We start from the raw sequence: 20,038 nt of genomic DNA, 5'->3' as shown, positions 1-20,038 counted from the left end.
TCCGACCACTTCGCATTTTTGCTTCTCTAGGTGTTCTACAGTGTGTACAATAGATCTGACGATGTCGGAGAGTAAAGGAAAATCGGGAAAGAGCGACAGGGCGGAGAGTGGCCATCACAAGGTGGGCTCTCCTGCCACTGTCGCTCCAACTCAAAATTCCGTACGGGATGAACCTCCCAATAAGCCGACTGCTGTTCGAGGGAAAAAGGAGGAAAACACGGAGAAACAAAGAATCCCTCCCAAATAGCCGACCAAAGTTCGGGGGAAAAACATTCACAAACCCATGAATCAAAGGTTACATGTACCTCCCAAAAAGCCAGCCAATGTTCGGGGGAAAGATAATCATGACAAGGGCAACAATAAGTCGATAGATCCGCCAGAAATATCGAACGGCAAAAAAACAGTTGCACAGACCACGCACGCCATACAGAACATTACAGACCCGCTGTATTCGAAAGTAGAGGGCGCTCTACCTGTAACAGAATCCAACATGAAATCGGTCACGTAGACAACGCTTTGAACTCGACACAAAATACAGCCAGTAACTCGAATCCAGGCCCGCCTATCACCCTTGCAGAACCGTCAGTGGTGGCGGCTTGGTTCATTCAAGCCATCCAGATGGCTCTCCAAGGAAATAATCCGCCTTTTGGGGGAAGTTTGGACACGTCTATTCCCCGTTTACTCAAGCGCACTGGCAACAACTACCTGCCCCGACGGACCCGGGGAAAGCTCCTCCCTCGCACCGCTAGACTCCGCGGGAAGATCGGCGAGACGTTCGCGCCCACGGGAATGGGAAGGAGCACGAAATCGTAACCGTGGATCGAACCCGAGCCTTCCACGATCATCGGGCCTCTCGCGCTATGCCGTTTCTGTCCAATTGGATTCTGAATCGGACTCAGACTTGGGCTATCATCGTCCTACTGTGGCTTCTGGTTGCTGGAAAAGAAAACGTCATGATTCAACATCCGTCACATCTCAGGCTTCACCAGATAGAGCCTACAAGCGACGGAAATATTTTCACCTCAGCCTCTGCCTCAGAGAGAAGCTCTATGGTCAACACTGAAGCTGTCTCCGACTCAGCCAGGTCTATACATGCAGATAATAGTTCGAGCTTCAGACAGGGAATAGACTCTAAAGCTAGTAGTTCCCCACCCACGGCAGCCCAGCTCATCACGAAATTTTGGCCCCAATTGAAAGCCAACCCAGGGGAACATCATGAGGTTCCACAACCCATTTTTTGTCTGGAATCGGATCTTAGCTCCAACAAAGGCAAATCAGCGACCTGTTCTGTGAAATTGGATGCACCTTTTGTTTCATGTGTGAACCATCTCAATGATAAGGGAAATCATCTTCGGCCAATGCGCAGGGAGGTAAGTAAGAACTTATTTGGCGACAAAGATTTCAAGGCCTTTTTCAAGGCCCCCTCTGTGCCTGAGACAGCCATTCGTGTGGGAGATTCCAAGGCAAAACGTTTGCCGTCAAAGCACAATCCTCTTCGTACAAACAAATTTCAGAAATTTGAATCCCAGCTACTCAATGTGGAACGATCAGCAAGAACGTCTATGCGCCTAGCTACCTTTCAGACATACCTCCTTACTGCGCAACGTGAAGCAGACAGGCTGAATATCTCTACAATGGATCGCAAACACATTGCTGACCTCATCATACAGATATCTGAACTGCAATTTGAACAGGCAGCGCGAACAACCTTACTCACCACACGAGTCAGAACAGCATGGGTTTTGGAACAACTACAAATCAAAAAGAATGCGACGACTCTCCTAGAAAAACTACCAGTGCAAAGAGAGGATCTGTTCGGGGGAAAATTCCAGAAAATCTTGGACTCGTCCCTCACAGCTGCCTCGATGGCAGACAAGACGGTCTACAAACTGTCTGCCATATCAACCTACCACGCATCCAAGACCCTCCCTGACACGCGGTATAGGGAGACGCATAGGCCTAGCTATAATCACAGTGGCCTACCCAGACCTCCTCCGAGGGAGACAGGAAAATCACCAAGGGGAAAACAAAACGAAAGATATTTTTCGTGACCATGCCAAGCAGCAACCAAGCCGTCCACCCTTCCAGAACCACAAGCAATTCTGACTACTTTCCGAGACCACAGCGAGAACTCCACGCAGTAGGGGGGAGACTAAAACACTTCGAAAAAAATTGGGACAACATCATTCACGACAAGTTCGTTTTGAACATAATCCGAAATGGCTACACGATCAAAATAAATCCAAAATATCACAAAGCTTCCAAGTTACTACGGAAGGTTACCCCACTCCCCAAAAATACCTTGCTCAGAAAGAGCCTGCTCAAATTCAGTCACTGGAAAGAAAACAAGCCATCAGACAAGTCTTTTCCCGCGACGGTCTCGTGCTATCTCCAATCTTCCTCACACTGAAACGCACAGGCGATTACAGGATGATTCTAAACCTAAAGAAACAAAATCGCTTTATCCCAAGCCGCCCCTTCAAGATGGAAAGCCTCGCCAAAATCTTACCCCTAATTCATCACAACAAATGGGCCGCCACAATAGACCTTTCTGATGCATATCTTCAGATCACGTACCAGTGGCCCCACACTCTCAAAATTTGCTGGGTTTTGCAATAGAGAAAAAAACATATGTTTATGAAGTCCTACCATTCGGTCTTCGATCATCCCCTCGGGTATTCACCCTCATTGTTCAACTGGTCGCATCAGCACTAAGAAAGAGAGGGATCAAAGTTTTCTACTATCTCGACGACTGGCTAATATTGGCACTGTCAGAGGGGATGCTAAGGGACCAGCTACAGACCACGATCTCCCTTGTGACCAGCCTCGGATTTCTCATAAATGGGAAAAATCCAAAATCAACCCAACTCGGGCACCAGAATTCCTGAGAGAGGTCATCGACATTCCACATCTACGAGCCACACCAGCACCGCACAGACAGAAAAAAGTAAGAGCCTTGGGCCGTGCTCTTCTATCACATCAGAAATCCTCGCTCAGGGATTGGCAAGTATTCTTAGGCTTGTTAGCCAGCCTGGTAGATGTGGTGACACAATGTCGAATGAGGATGAGAGCGCTACAACTACACCTCCTACAATTCCAATGCCCCCGCAGACAAGACACATGAAAATTCTGATGACTTCCAAGACTCGGGAAGCGATCAAGTGGTGGACTCAACCACACTCCCTAGAGACAGGAAAACTCTTCCGGGACCCCCACCCAACGAGGACTATTCTGACAGATGCTTCCAAACATTGCTGGGGAGCTGTTTTGAACTCGAGCCAAGCAGGGGGCCCGTGGGACCCGCAAGAAAAGGAATGGCATATCAACAGACTGGAAATGCTTGCGGTAAAACGTGCACTCCGACACTTTCAGGGGTTAGAAGGGAAATCAGTGCTCATAAAGTTGGACAACAGAACAGTAGTGACCTATCTGAACCGACAGAGGGGAACTCGATCACACACTTTGCAACCTAACAATGGAAATTCTAACCTGGGCCAACAAGAGAAATATCCATATCTGTGCCTCACCTCACATATCCCAGGCAAGGACAACTACATTGCCGATTTCATCTCAAGGGGAAGCTGCCTTCCAACAGAGTGGATGCTTCAACCCAGTGTAGCGAAACAAATGTTCAACCAGTGCGGTCAACCATCCATCGACCTATTTGCCTCAGCCCTGAACAAACAATTGAGAACATACTGCACGAAACATGAGGATTCCATGGCTCTGGCAGCAGACGCTTTCTCTATCCCATGGAGCAATGTTCTGGCCTACACATTTCCCCCTTTTGCACTGATCATGAGAGTACTAAACAAGGTCCAAGAGGATCAAGCAAATGTGCTACTGATCGCCCCATGGTGGCCCAGACGACCTTGGTTTCCAACCCATGTGAGCCTTCTGAGAGCACACCGATAATCCTCCCAGTCAGGGAGGACATCTTGAGCCAACCATGGACAACACAGTACTACCCAAACCCATCCAATCTGTGGCCAATAACAGGAATTCAGGAATTGAGGCAGGACTTTCATTGAGAGCTGCCGATTTTACATCACAGTGTCTCAGAGTGTCAACAAGAACAACTTATGACTCACGACTGCTGCACTACACTAGATGGTGCAGAGAGAAGGAGATTGATCCAAGCAAAGCATCTCTAGGTGAGATCGCTGACTTCCTCATTTACCTTTATGATAAGAAACTGTCAATTTCCACCATCAAAGGTTACAGATCTGCCATTGGAGTCATACACAACGGGTTTCCGAATGGGGAATCCGTGTCCTCCTCGATTATGTTAATGAGATTGATGAAATCCTTTTTCCTGAATAAACCCAACAGGAAAATGTTATCACCAACCTGGAGTCTCCCCAAGGTCCTTCAGGCCCTGGCTCGCCCCCCATATGAACCTATGCAGGAAGCAACTCTGAAAGAGTTAACTATCAAAACCTTCTTTTTAGTAGAGGCATCCTCTGAACAGCGTCAAAGCTCCATTCATGCTCTTTCTTCAGAGACGGGACACTTATGCTGGGAGAAAAATAAAGTGAGACTTCTACCACATGCACGATTTCTGGCGAAAAACCAACATGAAGCTTCACCATCGTTAGAAATTGTTCTCCCCTCTATATCTTCTCTTTCTTCAGTTCCAGAAGATAGATTGTGGTGCCCTGTCCGGGCTCTCAAATGTCATGTTCACAGGACTCGGGAACTTCGATCTTCAAGACAACTTTTTGTGAGCTATCAGGCCCCACATGGTGCAGTGTCACGTGATTCCATCTCTCGCTGGATAGTAACCGCGATAAAAGCAGGTGGTCAAGAGGCCCTATTTGCTGACAAGATCCAAGCACATGACACACAGGGATTAGCGGCCTCCTGGGCACTTTTTAACAGGGGCTTCCATGGAAAACATCATGAAGGCGGCATACTGGGCTAATGAGAATACCTTTACTGCCTGCTATTTGTCCGATGTCATCCAAGCAGAAACTAGCTTCGCAAGGGCAGCCCTCAAGGGATTCCATCACTAGAAGTGGGTAAGTGTATCTCACACCCTTTGTTTTTCTAGCCTTTTCATACTGACCTTCTTCACATGTTCATGTCGCCAAGAATATCATGCATGTGGCACTATTTCACGCTAACCTATACCCATTTCTTCCCACTGCCAAAAGAATATGTGGTACTCTGGTATGGCGATATGGTATAGGTAAGTATGGCATATTCTGCCGTAGATATGAAATTTCAGTAAGTGAAAATCAGATCTATTAAGTAGCCATACTTACCTATACCAAACCCACCCTCCTCCCCTCGATGGTCTCAAAGTTTGGGCGCCGACGGAGAGAGAAGGATACGAGGTTAGCGTGGCCTTTTATAGTGAGGGGTTCGGGGTTTCCCGTTATACAGTAAAGGGAACTCTGTGAGGTTAGTCTACCATCACAGACCCTTTTTTTCTTGTTTCTCTGTACTAGAGAGAACCTTTGCCGGTTTTAAAGCAGGTAAGGAAGGAATAGCGATATGGTATAGGTAAGTATGGCTACTTAGTAAATCTGATTTTCACTTACTAAAAATTCATACCGTGTCTTAACTCGCCTGCTAATTTCCAGCTTGAAATCTAGTTTGGCAAGAGGTCACGAAAATCAAAAACATTTTTGTGAAGCTTTACTGGTCTTTACTGTCCTGTTTACTGTGCATTTTAAGAGGTAACAGGCTGCATCTTTCAAACATGATATATTATAAGGCTTTGAATTATTTTTTAGCTTCAGTGTGCCAAAGAATACTAGGCTGTACCAATCATGGCGTTGTACCAATCACAGGCTTGTTACTCTACAGTTTATTTACAAATATTTACAAGCACATAACAAATATGAAGTAGAACACTAGCCACTGTGCTTTGATCAACCATGTTGGTTTCTAGTTCTAGTTTTGGCATTATCGTGAAAAATTACCCCATGGGTCTTATTCCGCCCGACAGACTTGAGTACACAGTAACAGACACGATATTTCTTATTGGAGGTAGTTATTGGAGGTAGTTCCGGCCTAGTGATATCGATACTGCATCGGCATCGTTGGTTGGGGTCGTTTTTCACGAGTATATAATAGGGAGTTGAAACTAGGAATAGTATCATGAATCTAATATTGTTAGAAAAGAAAACATTTTGAAGAAGGCTTGCGCGGCACGGCTAACCGAAAAAAGAAGGGAAAATGGGTTAGTGAAATACAGCCCCATGAAAGTGAAGTCCGACATCATTTTACAAATATTTGTAACAAGAAAAATAAATTTGGAACTAGCCTGATCTTGTGCATATTCCAGATTACTATTCCATACTGATAGAGTAGATGGGTACTCCAATTTGTCACCAAACTAATCATTTAGTTCACTTTCTTCGTGAATTCCGACGTCCACCAGACTTTGGGCGAGTTACATGCACTCGTCCCACGTCATCCAGCGCAGGCGGCACACAAGCTGCGGGATTTTCAGAGTGAGCTTGCACATGCATGGGAGGATAGTTTTGTGTGCACAACAGTGTAGCTTGATCACGCATGTGTCGTAATGGTCTGTAGGTTCACTTACTACTTACATGTATATATAATTAACTTTTACAATATACGGAGGAAAGAAAGAAAGAAAACTATCTGCACATATTTTTCATATTTTTTTAAAATATTCTTAGAGGTATGAATACATGGTCCATGGCTTTCTGTCTGCGCATTTTCTCACCAAAAACTATGCGATTTTATTTCGTAAGTCTCGACATCGAGACTACGCATTACTGCGTATGAGAATATAGGAGATCCCGCGCACGTGCACGTGTTCAATTCGTGCGCAGCCATGTTCTGAAAAGGAGCAGTTACGATCTTGCTCCAGCGTGATCAGGATTTTCTACCCCTTTTTGCCGTTTCTCCGAGATGTCTCTTTCCGGATTGCCTAAGAATTGTTACGGAAAATACAAGGAGAAGCAATCTCCACCCTCTAATTCAGTGCTTGCTGCCTCGCATTTCCAATCCAAGATGGCTCCTGCGCAGCGGGATGCCAGCAGTTGCAGTGGAGCTGCATCTGCCGTAACGGACAGTACTAAAAAAAGTACAAAACCACAGGCTGACCGCGTAGCGGCGGCTGGAGGTGGTAGCAGGAAGAAAAAACCGAGCAGGGTGAAACCTTGCTCAGAGTCAGACGCTGGATCGTGATCTTCTTCTACTGTCGGTACGAATTCGGATTTGGCAGAATTGACCGGGAGGCTAAATAAACTCGAAAATTTTCTCTCCCGAGTCGTTGATGCTCTGCCCGGTGCATCGATGCACTACACGCAAGACGACTATGATTTGCCAACGGTGATAACACGTGGGGAATTCAATTGTGATTCGAGCGGGCTTGCGGATTCACGCGATGAACATCTGCTGCCTACCAAGCGCGGTAGTATGCAGGGCGACGACCCAGATCAGGGCAAGGTGCCTGCCTTCGCAGCAAAATTCGCGGTACTTTCAGAGATTGGGCAGGCTATTGGCAAAGAGCTAGCAAACTCTGTGACTTATTTAATGAGCAACAACCTGGAAGAGAAAACGCTCGAGGATACAGCTCACAAATACCCTTGCCTGGCAAACTGCCAGTTGATCGACTCGCCGCGTGTAAACCAGACAATCTGGGACAACCTCAGCACAACTACTCGCACTCGCGATGCTAGGATCCAGAAAGTGCAAAGGTCATTAACTCGCGGTGTTAATGCGTTTCTCCACACACTCGACCCAGAGATAACTGAGGCCCAGCAAGATGCGCTTGCTCTCCTGTGCAACGCTAATTACGAATTGAATGCACTCCGAAAAGAACTGATTAGACCAGATCTGAACAGTAAGTTCACACACCTGTGCAAGGCCACTCACCCCGTGACCAAGTACCTCTTTGGAGATGACTTGGGGAAAAAAGTCAGAGAGCTTCAGGACCAGCACAAGGCTGCTGCCGGGGTTATGAAAGCAGCAAAGCACTCGTGTCCACTGTACCATCCTTACCGACTTTCAGCCAAATCATCTCGCCGGCAGTTCAGAGATGCAGGTTGGATGAGATCACCAACTTCAGGCAACCCAAACAGGCCTTTTTTAGGCCCACGACCAGCTTGGCGGAAGCGATTTCAACCGCCACATACTTACACCCCTACTGCCTCCCGAGGGAGCCAGCTACCTGCTCAGAGGGCAGGCCAAGGGAGGAAGTAACTCCGACAGCAGAGACAGCAAAGGAGGTAAAGCCCACAAATAATTTGATCGGACCTGTTGGAGACCGACTGAAGTTATTTCATAACATATGGGGCAAGATCACTTCAGACCCGTACATACTCAATGCAGTACAAGGCTATGAGATTGAGTTTGAGCCAGATAAATTTCCACCAGTTAGAAGTTTACCCCTCCATCAATACAAGCACAATGAAGCTGACACAATGGCAATACAGGAGGAACTCCTGAACTTACAAGCCAAGAATGTTATAGAAACATGTGGTCATGAAGAAGGGGAGTTCATATCAAATATTTTCACGAGGCCAAAGAGAAATGGTGGAATTCGATTGATTTTGGACCTGTCAGATCTAAATGAGTGTGTTGTCTATCAACATTTCAAAATGGATAGCTTGAAATCAGCCTTGCCTCTTATCTCACCCAACTGTTACTTAGCTTCAGTCGACCTCCAGGATGCTTACTATTCAGTACCTATTTACTCCAATTGCAGGAAATTTCTGAAGTTTATGTGGCTTGATCAATTGTGGCAGTTTAAAGCCCTCCCAAATGGACTTAGTTCAGCCCCTAGACTATTTACTAAACTGCTAAAACCAGTTTTCGCTTCCCTCAGAGAACAAGGGCACACAGTGATTGGGTATCTGGATGACACTCTGATCTTAGGTAAGTCAAAGGAGGATGTTCATTTGGCAGTAAATGCAACAACTGCACTACTGGCTGACCTGGGGTTCCTTATCCACCCACATAAATCTGTTCTGGTGCCAACTCAGAAATTATCTTTTCTTGGGTTCAATTTGGATACGGCAAACATGAAGGTTGAATTGCCAAGAGAGAAAGCTACTGAAATCAGACAGATGTGTATAGAGTTGAAGCACATGGAAAGTCCTACAATTTGATTCGTTGCCAAAGTCATAGGCAAACTTGTAGCTTCATTCCCTGCAGTGCAATATGGGCCTCTCTACTACAGAGAACTAGAAAGAGACAAAATCTGGTCCCTTCGTAAAGAAAGAGGACATTTTGACAGAACCATGACCTTATCAGAGGGTGCTATATCAGAATTAGAATGGTGGATACGTAGTGTTAATTCCCAGTACAGTCCCATTCAAAGGAAGGCACCAGAGATGGAACTGTGCACAGATGCAAGTGGGAAAGGATGGGGTGCTACTGATCAAGTCACAAAAACAGGGGGTCATTGGAACCATACAGAATTAAATTTGGCTAGCAAGAACAAAATCAACTATCTGGAGATGTTAGCGGTGAGCATGAGACTGAAATCATTTTGCTCAAATCAACAAAATGTTCATGTTCTCATTAGGGTAGATAACATGACTGCTGTGACTTACATCAACAATATGGGAGGCACCAAGTCTCCAGACTGCAATGAAATGGCTATTGCCATATGGGAATGGTGCATCAACAGAAATATTTGGGTAACTGCGGCACATCTACCCGGTTCCGATAACATTGAGGCAGACCAGATGTCCCGTAATTTCTCAGACAGAACAGAATGGATGTTAAGCAGAGACAAATTTCGGAGCATTGTAAATAGATTTGGGAAACCAGACATTGATCTGTTTGCTTCTAGACTGAACAGACAAGTAGAGAACTATGTCTCATGGAAGCCAGACCCAGAAGCTAGTGCAGTTGATGCCTTTACCATAAACTGGAAGACATTGAACTTTTACGCTTTCCCTCCATTCTGTCTTGTTTCTCGTTGTCTGCAAAAGATTCATGCAGACCAAGCAGTAGGGCTACTACAGTGCACTCCCGTTATAACTAAATGCTCGGGACCGGCAGTTTTCTTTCGTTATAACGAAATTTCGTTATAACCGAACAAATACAATATATAACGAAAACAAGGAAACCACGTATATATATCATATTCTGTTTGCTGAATACTCATCATACACTGGAAAGCTATGTGAAGAATGATGGGATAACTGTATCACAATAATAAACGCAAGTTCCCCTCAGAAACTGTGAGTGACACAAAGAGCGAACACAGAGTGGTGTGAAGCGTTCACCCCTGCAGAGACGCTATAAATGCTTGTTCCGCTATGTATTTCCAAAAGCAATTCGCATTTCGTTATAACGGAGCACATTTCTTTTGTTTTTCTTTGTCTGTGGCGCTCGGAAAAGGCTTCGTTATAATGGAAATTTCGCTATAACCGTGTTCGTTATAAGCGAATTTTTTACCATAGACTTTAATGGTGATAATTTTGGGACCAGAAGATTTACTTCGTTATAACGAAATTTCGTTATAACCGTGTTCGTTATAACGGGAGTGCACTGTACTCGTACCAAATTGGCCAACCTAGGCATGGTTTCCTCTATTACAAATGATGCTGTTAGAGGACCCTTTAATAATCAGAGACCAAAGGAAACTTCTCACTCAACCGGTGTCAGGGGAACCACACCCCTTAAATAAACATCTTTCTCTTCTTTGCTGCAGGCTTGGAGGAGACCATATGAGCTGCAAGGACTCCCCAGCGAAACTGTAAATATCATAGCAGCATCGTGGAGAAAGTCTACCAAATCACAGTACAATGTATATATCAAGAAGTGGACTAAGTTCTGTGAGGAGAAGCATCTCGACTTTTTGTATCCAAGTGTTCAGACAGTTTTAGCCTTTTTAAGTAAGATGTTCTATGTAGATAAAGCCAGTTATAGTAGTCTTAATACAGCAAGAAGTGCTCTTAGCTCGTTCATTACTTTGAAAGGTAGCAGTGACAACTTAGGGTCACATCCAGTGGTTTCCAGGTTTATGCGGGGTGTTTTCAACCTGCGCCCTCCAGTCCCGCGTTACTCATCTATTTGGAATGCAAAAACTGTCTTGGACCATTTGCGCAGACTCTCTCCAGCCAAGGCACTGAACCTCCAGCAGCTAACAAAGAAAGTGACTATGCTGCTTACATTACTTTCTGCGCAAAGAGTCCAATCACTACATCATATTCGGATTGATAACATGAAAAGAACAAAAATCGTCAATCGAAGTCTATCTAGGTCATGTGATCAAGCAGAGCAGACCCGGACATTGTGGACACAGCTTCATTTTGCAGGCCTACCCGCCAGACAGGTGACTTTGTATAATGAACTATCTTACCGAGTACCTCAACAGGACGCAAAAGTTAGAGGCACAGAACAATTTCTCTTGTTGACTTTCAGAAAGCCACATCACCGTGCGTCATCACAAACAATCTCTCGCTGGCTGAAACAAGTACTGACCGATGCAGGTATAGACACGCACAGATACAAGTCACACTCTACGAGAGCTGCCGCAGCCTCGGCTGCAGAAAGCCTGCATGTCCCTGTTGCCGAGATATTATCCAGAGCGGGATGGACTTCTGAGAAAACATTCAGAAAGTTCTACAGAAAGCCACTTCTTGACACAGGGAAATTCGCGAAAGCTCTACTGGACCAATAGCGTATCAGGACTAAAGAAAAGGTGAATGTGAAAGGTGTGTATTCCCTGGTATATGACTTATGAATGTTGACTACTAGACAGTCCCTTATGCCTATTCGGGCTTGTCATGTAGACTAAGTGACCACAGAGCTTTGAAATCTCCTGTATTCTCATACGCAGTAATGCGTAGTCTCGATGTCGAGACTTACGAAATAAAATAGGAAGATTAAATGAGAACTTACCTGTTCGAAATTTGATCTTTATTTTATGAGTAAGGCGAAGAGGAGAGACTTCGCACCCACCTCTCCCACCCTAAAAATGGCTCCTTACTCAATGCATAATGGTAAGCTCTCAACCTTATCTTGGGTTCTGATATCTGTGGACACTTAGTCACTTTAAAAATTGTGCACGTGCGCGGGATCTCCTATATTCTCATACGTAGTAATGCGTAGTCTCTCCTCTTGGCCTTACTCATAAAATAAAGGTCAAATTTCGAACAGGTAAGTTGTCATTTAATCTTCCTATTATGTTTTATAAAAATATCTGTCAATTGGACATTTCTCGCATATCCTTTGATAGATTTTACATTGGATAAGAAAACAGTCAAACCTGTCTATAGTGGCCACCCAAGGGAAACAACAAAAGTGGCCGCTACAGACATGTGGCCGCTATAGACAGGTTAGTGGCTATTTCAAATTTCAACACTTGCATTTTATAATACCAGAAAATACTGCATGTTATTCTTTAAAAAGAGACAACCAGCAAATAAGTTTGCATGTGCAGCTATTATGGAAATATTTGTTGTACAATTCACTTCATTTTATTGTCTAGCCCACCGGCGTCCGTCCGTCCGTCGTCTGTCTGTAACGCTACAAAAACTTGAATAACTCTTTACTGAGGACTTCAATTTCAATCAAACTTGGAGGGAAGAGTGGTTATGCAAAGTTACGCATTTTACCAAACATGAAGGTCACCTTAAGGTCAAAGGTCATGGGCAGAGGTCAATGAACTTTAGGGCTCAATGTTAAGTTTTTACGGCGTGTTTCGATTATGGCTCATAACTTTTGATGTATATGTCCGTTTGTGACCAAACTTGGATGGTAGATGTCCCTTGAGGAGTTGAAGGTCATCACAAGGTCAAAGGTCAGAGACAGGGGTCAGCAAACTTTAAGGGCCCACTGTTGAGTTTTCATCATTTTGATTATGACTCATTACTTTTGATGTATATGTCCGTTTATGACCAAACTTGGATGGTAAATGCCCCTTGGGGAGTTGAAGTTCACCACGAGGTCAAAGGTCATAGGCGGGTCAATGAACTTCCGGGATTTAGAAAAACATTAATTTCTTCTACGTGAATGGGCGAGACACAATTTGGCACTTGCCTTGGTTTTTTTTCTTGCCTGCTTCTGTTCTTTTGATTTTAAAAACATTTCGGGCCTGAGGAACTGCTCTGTTTCGTACCGGTGTGCATAAGTGGGGTTCACGAGTGCTGAGTTCGATGGAGATTGATAATGTGTGAAGCTTAGGTAAACAACAAACAATACCCAAACAAGTACCACATTGTCCTTATTCAAAAGAACTTAAACACTAATTAGTCGGCATTTTATAAAATTCTAAGATGTTGTTAGGAGTTGTCCTTGCCTTTGTAGCATCTATTCAGGGTGGAATTACTGAAGCCTAGATCTAATCTAGTCAAGTTAGTGGTAAGACGGCTTTTTGTGGCAAAGAGCTGCATTAATTTTGTCAGCCGTGTTTGTGTGATTGTGACTGAGCTATAGGACTCTGTAGAATTCATGCAATGAATGGACATCGTATTCCTGGCTGATTTAACGGTTCAGCTAAATTTTTGTGGCCACTATACACAGGTAGATACATGTATTCACCACGGGATACAAAATGAGTGGCCGCTATATAAAGGGTCCATTATACAGCAATTTCATCCAGGGGATTTTTCAGTGGCCGCTATAAGCAGGTGGTCGCTATAGAGAGGTGGCCGCTAAGACAGGTTTGAGTGTACACTGTCCACAACACAATTATGAAATATATCAGTCTGTTCATTTTGTTGCTATAATTGACATTATTTCATGCTTAACTTGGATGTCTTTTCAAAAAGTATCGTAAGAAAAAAAAATTTACATTTCTCGCATATTTTTTTAATGATTTTTCATATGGTGTATTAATACACAGTACACAAGGCAAATAGTAAACATGCTAAAGATTTATGTCTGTGCATTTGCTCACTATAGACACATTCCATGACGTGGCTTTATGATCAAAATACATACTTTCAATCGGACATATCTCGCAAATTGCTTTCATAAGAATTCATATCTGGTATGACTACATTGTCCATAACGCAGATTATGAAAGATTCCTGTCTGCGCATTTTCTCCCAAAACACATATATGTTTGTGATTGTTCATTGAAATTTATGTCAAATTGGACATTTCTGGCATTATAAAATTTCACATGGGGTATGAAAATATTGTCAAAAGCGCAATTGTGAAAGATATCCCTTATGTCCATTTTCTCTCTGTAGACAAAAAAATTATTTCGTCTACTAAAATTGCATGCCTCGTCATACTATCTCTTTAAAAAAATGCGAAATTTTTTACATATTATTTTAATGTTATTTCATATGGGCGATGAATACACCGTCCACATCAATGCAAATATGAAAGATTTCTGTTTGGGCATTTTCTCGCCAGACACAGTGTCATGACTTGAGGACTGTATCAGTTTGGCCATTATTTTTGTCGATTTTGTTTTTTTGCAGAAATCAAATCTTTGATATGTTTTCTACATCTACACTAAATTTCGCGCCAGTATGCCCCGTGTTGCTACGGCGCAGGGTCCCGCATGCGATTGGTCGATGCGTAGCACACATTTACATAATTCAGCTTTCGGAGACACGTTTGGCAGCATTTCGGGGATGTTTTTTTCCATGCGTGCATACATTATGCTCCATTGTTCTTGCTACATTAGATACAGATATGCTTGCTCTGTAGTGTATTCTCTTCGTTTGGCTTTCTATCCGAGTTTCTCTACTGCAGTGTTCGACAGCGGAAGTGAAAAAAAAATGAACGGCAGCGCTAACTTCCAACATGAAAACGTGTACATGGGGAACATGGTTTGATCACATCAGAGTCGCAAAGCAACACACAAATCGTGCCAACATGCGATCGGAAACTCGCCCGTCAATTGCAGCAATATGACATACGTAGAGTGAAAAGAAAGCTTCTGATATTCTTGAAACTGTCTACTCCTAGTAAATAATTATTATGACAGCAGGTTGACTCAAAGGACAGTAGATGAGAGGAAAGAGGCGGTCATAAATGAATATTAAATGGGTTAGTCAAATACCGGTTAGTGATTGGCTAAACACAGTCACGTGATGGAGGCACATTGGTTATGTTCGCCCATGGGCAGAACATTTTTGTAATGTTTTCCTATGTTAAAGGCTTACTTCATTTCGTCGGGTGATCGTGTTTGGGTCGGGTGGTCGACACGACCTTTTGTAGATTATATGCCCTAATATACGAAGGGTCGGGTGGAGCATTTCAGAATTAGACCCCTATTATTTACGATGTATCGGGTACAGCTTACCCAAATCTTTGCAAAAAGGCCAGTGCAAATTTACGAACGTTCGCGTGTTTTACACGATGGTATTCCTCTTGATGTTTTTACTCTGAAAAAATTATCACAAGCGTTTGCATACAAGGCTAGCAGCACAGTACTGTTCAAATGCTCGCCGTGCATAACTATGGCAAAGCGAGACGATCACGTGCGATAAAGTGATATGCAGATCAATCTGTAGATGGCCATTCCATGTACTATGTGCGACGAAGGTTTTAGTCGATTCGTGGATTACAACAATCTGGTCCTTCTTGTTTTATCTGAAGCTCTTGACAACATTGTTATCGCCATTATAGTGGTTTCTGTCTCCACTCATTTCTTCACTGCTGGTGACAGCTAGCTCATCCCACCTCCATAGACTTTATTGGGCTAAATCGTGATATCGGTCCCCTCTTGTTCTGCGTGTGCGTCTTCACCATGCATGTGCAAAGTCTATGGAGGTGGATAGCAGTCACCGGCTATGATGAAAGGAATGACGGTGAATGGAGTGGGAACCTATTTCAGGATAATGCCCTTTATTGTACAAAACCACGTAGTATCATTATGGAGACATTCTTTCAGATCACTGCAAATGCTTGTGTTATTTGACTGACAAGATGGAATTCTTTTCAGATCTGATCAGAATCTAGTTACCGGTGCATGAAAGAATTACTTCAAAATTTGATAAGATTGTGAAACCTTTTCAATCCCTTTCTGAAATATTATTCAAAACTGATTAGTTTGTTTGGTGGGTCAAAGTAGACTCGCAGAACTCTTAATTAATTGGTTCAGTTCATGTTTTCTGCTTTACCATGTATATTCTGTGTTTTGTAGGCCCTATAGACTGTGCAAAATGCGAACTTTGGGATTGAATGATCATAGATTCTGTGTACGTGATTTCTGAAGTTGTATGCCACTGTTCTTTGTTTCTTCATCTGTCCATATGAACAACTTTGAATTAATTATCATACTGAGTACAATATCAAGACTTTTATGTTAACCCTAAAGCCCAAGGGGAGGGGGGCAATTATGCCCCCTACCATATTTTCAATTTGCCACTCCTACATTCTTTTTCCTATTTCAACCAAATTTGTTGACTTTTCCTAAAATTTTGTTGCAAACGTTTTGACATATAATCAAGCCATGTCCATATTTCTGGTTGCCATAGCAAGCGTAAACTGACAACCATGTCAGTCAGATTTTGTGTGTTTTTCCGTTCCATAGGACCTAATAGTGGATGAATTGGGGTTTTCTTGGCTGCAATTTGCTGAATTGGGAAAATAGTAAGTAAATATGGCTGTTAATGGCCCTGAAATGTTGTTCTTATTTGCTGTATTTTTATGTGACATAGGCATCAAACAATAGATATAATAGAGATGATTGAAAAAAGCGGCATTTTTCAAAGATTACCATCTTACTTTGTGTCATTTTCTCTCTTTCACTCAAGTTTTGCCTCTAGTATCATCTCTCTACTATAATATCATTCTGCAAACTCAAAATTCTTATATCATGGAAATGTGAAATGTGATAGCTATATGTGTACCTAACTCAAACAATACATCACTGGTCTCAAAATATATTTCTTTATACTACGAATGGCACCCCAATTGGTGACCTTGAGAAATTCAAACCATGACAGACAGTGAAATTTGACTTGCTTTTTGTATTGTGACAAATATGAAAATGATCGGTCCAAAATAGAGACATATATCCTTTGCAAAAAAAAAAAAAAAAAAAAAAAAATCATGTTTTTAGCGTATTTCTTATGCCCCTCCCCCTTGGGCTTGGGAAGGGTCAAAAAAGCTTCCAAGGGCTTTGTTGTCTATAGGGTTAAAAAAGGAAATACGACTTCACATCTATTCTCACCCTGAATTATACAATGTACCGGTACTCTAAACCATGGAAAAAGTCGAAAGTTAAGGATTATTAAATTCAATAACATCATGAGTATTGAATCCAAGGGATGGTGGGGAAAAAGAGGGACATATTGTACTACTATTGTATGTGTGCATGTATGTGCATGTGTGTGTGTGTGTGTGTTTGTGTGCGTGTAGGCCTTTTGTGTCAAGCTGTTTGCGTGTATATAGGTGCAAACAATGATAGACCTATAGTATGCTGTTATATCATGGAGAGTTTCATTGCAAAATGAGCTAAGGGCCATTTTAAACATCTTAGAGTTTGTCCATCTGAGCAAAATAAAACCTTTCCAGTGATTACCTCACTTGTAATATAACAAGGGATATTCTAGTAGTTACAAAACATATCCCACATTTTCTTATTATTTGCTTTATTTTCTAGCAGGTTTAATCACAAATATTTCAACTTAACAAGAATGGAGATAGCGCATTTTGCGATAAAATTCTTCATAATTATGTTCACACTTATAGATTTGCTGTTTTGATCGGAAGTAGGGCCTACACTAAAGCTTGTCCATATTTGTGCATCATTTTCTCCATCCTGTAATGCAATTGTTTTATTTCGCCATAGAATTGTTTCTGTGGATATTTTATACTCTTTTGTTTGTTACTGCCATTAATTTGTGTGCTATTTCTGTGGCTTGTTTAATGTCTTTTGCTTTGATTTATTCACTGGATTCGCCGTCCCTGATTCACCCAATACTTCGTCACTTGAATGACACTTTTTGTCGAGCCCACCGGAGGTGTGGGGAGACTAAGGGATCGCCTGCGGCGTCTGTCCGTCCGTAATGCTACAAAAACTTGGAATAACTCTCTACTGAGGACTTCAATTTCAATCAAACTTGGAGGGAAGAGTGGTTATACAAAGTTACATATGTTACCAAACATGAAGGTCTCCTCAAGGTCAAAGGTCACAGGCAGAGGTCAATGAACTTTATGGGCCAATGTTAAGTTTTTAGGGCACGTTTCGATTATGGCTCATAACTTTTGATGTGTATGTCTGTTTGTGACCAAACTTGAATGGTAGATTTCCCTTGGGGAGTTGAAGTTCATCACAATGTCAAAGGTCACAGACAGGGGTCAATGAACTTTTAGGGCCCAATGTTAAGTTTTTAGGGCGCGTTTTGATTATGACTCATAACTTTTGATGTATATGTCCGTTTGTGACCAAACTTGGATGGTAGATGTCCCTTGGGTAGTTGAAGGTCATCACAAGGTCAAATGTCACAGACAGGGGTCAACAAACTTTTAGGGCCCAATGTTAAGTTTTTATGGCTCGTTTCGATTGTGGCTCATAACTTTTGATCCCTATGTCCGTTTGTGACTAAACTTGGCTCCCTTTGGGAGTTGAAGGTCACCAAAAGGTCAAAGGTCAAAAGCAAGTCAATGAGCTTCCGGGAGTTAAAAAAACATTAATTTCTTCTACGCGAATGGGCGAGACACAATTTGGCACTTGCCTTGTTTACAGTCATATAGTCGCGATAAACGATCAGCCTTATGTCAAGGATTATCTGTATTAAATTGTGATTATTTTGCCCCACCTTACCCGGCCCTTCGTATATTAGACCACCTGATGCGAACGCGATCACCCGATGGAACGAAGTAAGCCCATGGGAAAACATTTTCACGTAACAAATGACAAACAATATCAAACGATTGAACGATCATATTTTTCGTGCAATCGATAGGATAAATTTGCCTGTTCCATACAATGTGAAAAAGCAGATGACCGATTATTGTAATGCGTACAAAAGTGTGATTTGAAGGACCCACGCACAGTGAATTTGGCTCTGCGTTAGCAATCTAGTGCGTTGTGCTGGTGGTTGACGTTGCGAACGTGGCTTGGTATTTGATTAACCCATATAATATAACAGATGATGACTTTTACAGATGATGACTTTTGTTGTCAGGAACATGTACCAAACATTCCACCCTCGAGTTTAAAGGCTATAAGTCCCTCGACTTCATCTCGGGACTGATAATCTCCCTCAATAGCATTTCAAACCCTTTGGGCGGAACATTCGGTATGTTCCCTCCCCCGCCAGTCATCATCTATATATTAGTATTCAAATACTACACGTCAAGATTACACCAAACTAACTAGCAGTGTCTATTTGTTTTGTTAATACAATAAACACCACACAGGGCAACACATGCATGGCTTGAAAAACAAAAGAAAACAACAAGAATCGTGGCCCTTGCCAGCTGTAGCATTTTTTTAAGAGGCGAATCTTCAAAGCCCGTTTTCTCACAAGTTTGTCAGGCTAACAACTTAAAAGTCATTATATTTCGCTTTATATGCCCACTTACAGTGCCCGAGAATACAAGTGTTTTATATTAATGCTAAGCTTTGGAAATGGACAATGTGATTCAATGAAAAAACAAATTTTCAAAATTCCCGACTTTTGCCTGAAACCATTGTCACCAGTCACATATGCAAATGGACACCATGCCCCCAGCTCTCAAAGCTGCTCCCACCCCAAGTTTCCAATGTTCTCAGGTAAGAGTTTTCAAGAATGCATGGAAGGTGAACTTGCGATACTCAGGTGAGCGTGAGACCCCGGGGTCTCTTGTTTCCGTAGATAAATGACGTACCAGTGACTCACCCTGCGTCACTTTTTTGACTGACATTGATAGGATTATGACGTACCCCTCAGTCACAAATTTGACAGACAAACCTTGTTAAATGACGGCACACCTGGTCACAAATTTGACTGACCAAACCAGGAAATGACGCACCCATGTCCAGGGGTAGCAGGGTGGACTTTACATTGACAAGTGCATTAGTTTTTGTGTTCAGCACCCCCAGAGTAGGGAAATAGCAAAACAAAACAAAATATTAAGAAAAATTAGAACCCGCCATATACACGTACTGCAGCCAAAATTAACCACACTGAGTTCAATC

At 42.7% G+C, this 20,038-nt stretch overlaps 3 protein-coding genes across 3 annotated transcripts in view; all 3 read left to right on the top strand.

The window, feature by feature from the left end:
* Positions 1 to 20,038, top strand: part of LOC139744274 (homocysteine-responsive endoplasmic reticulum-resident ubiquitin-like domain member 2 protein) — a 137,535-nt gene that overhangs the window by 32,060 nt on the left and 85,437 nt on the right. The window lies entirely within an intron of this gene.
* On the top strand, positions 698 to 2,051 carry LOC139744270 (uncharacterized). The gene has a single exon (XM_071654716.1). The coding sequence runs from the start codon at positions 861 to 863 to the stop codon at positions 2,049 to 2,051; it is 1,191 nt and encodes a 396-aa protein (XP_071510817.1). The 5' UTR covers positions 698 to 860.
* On the top strand, positions 3,056 to 5,191 carry LOC139744267 (uncharacterized). The gene has a single exon (XM_071654712.1). The coding sequence runs from the start codon at positions 3,950 to 3,952 to the stop codon at positions 4,922 to 4,924; it is 975 nt and encodes a 324-aa protein (XP_071510813.1). The 5' UTR covers positions 3,056 to 3,949; the 3' UTR covers positions 4,925 to 5,191.

This window comes from Diadema antillarum, unplaced genomic scaffold (assembly GCF_040938485.1).
Source record: "Diadema antillarum isolate AM-2024a unplaced genomic scaffold, OU_Dant_1.0 seq00001152_RagTag, whole genome shotgun sequence".
Taxonomy (NCBI): domain Eukaryota; kingdom Metazoa; phylum Echinodermata; class Echinoidea; order Diadematoida; family Diadematidae; genus Diadema; species Diadema antillarum.
The sequence above is the reverse complement of the archived record's forward strand: the minus strand, read 5'-3'. Positions and strand labels throughout refer to the sequence as shown.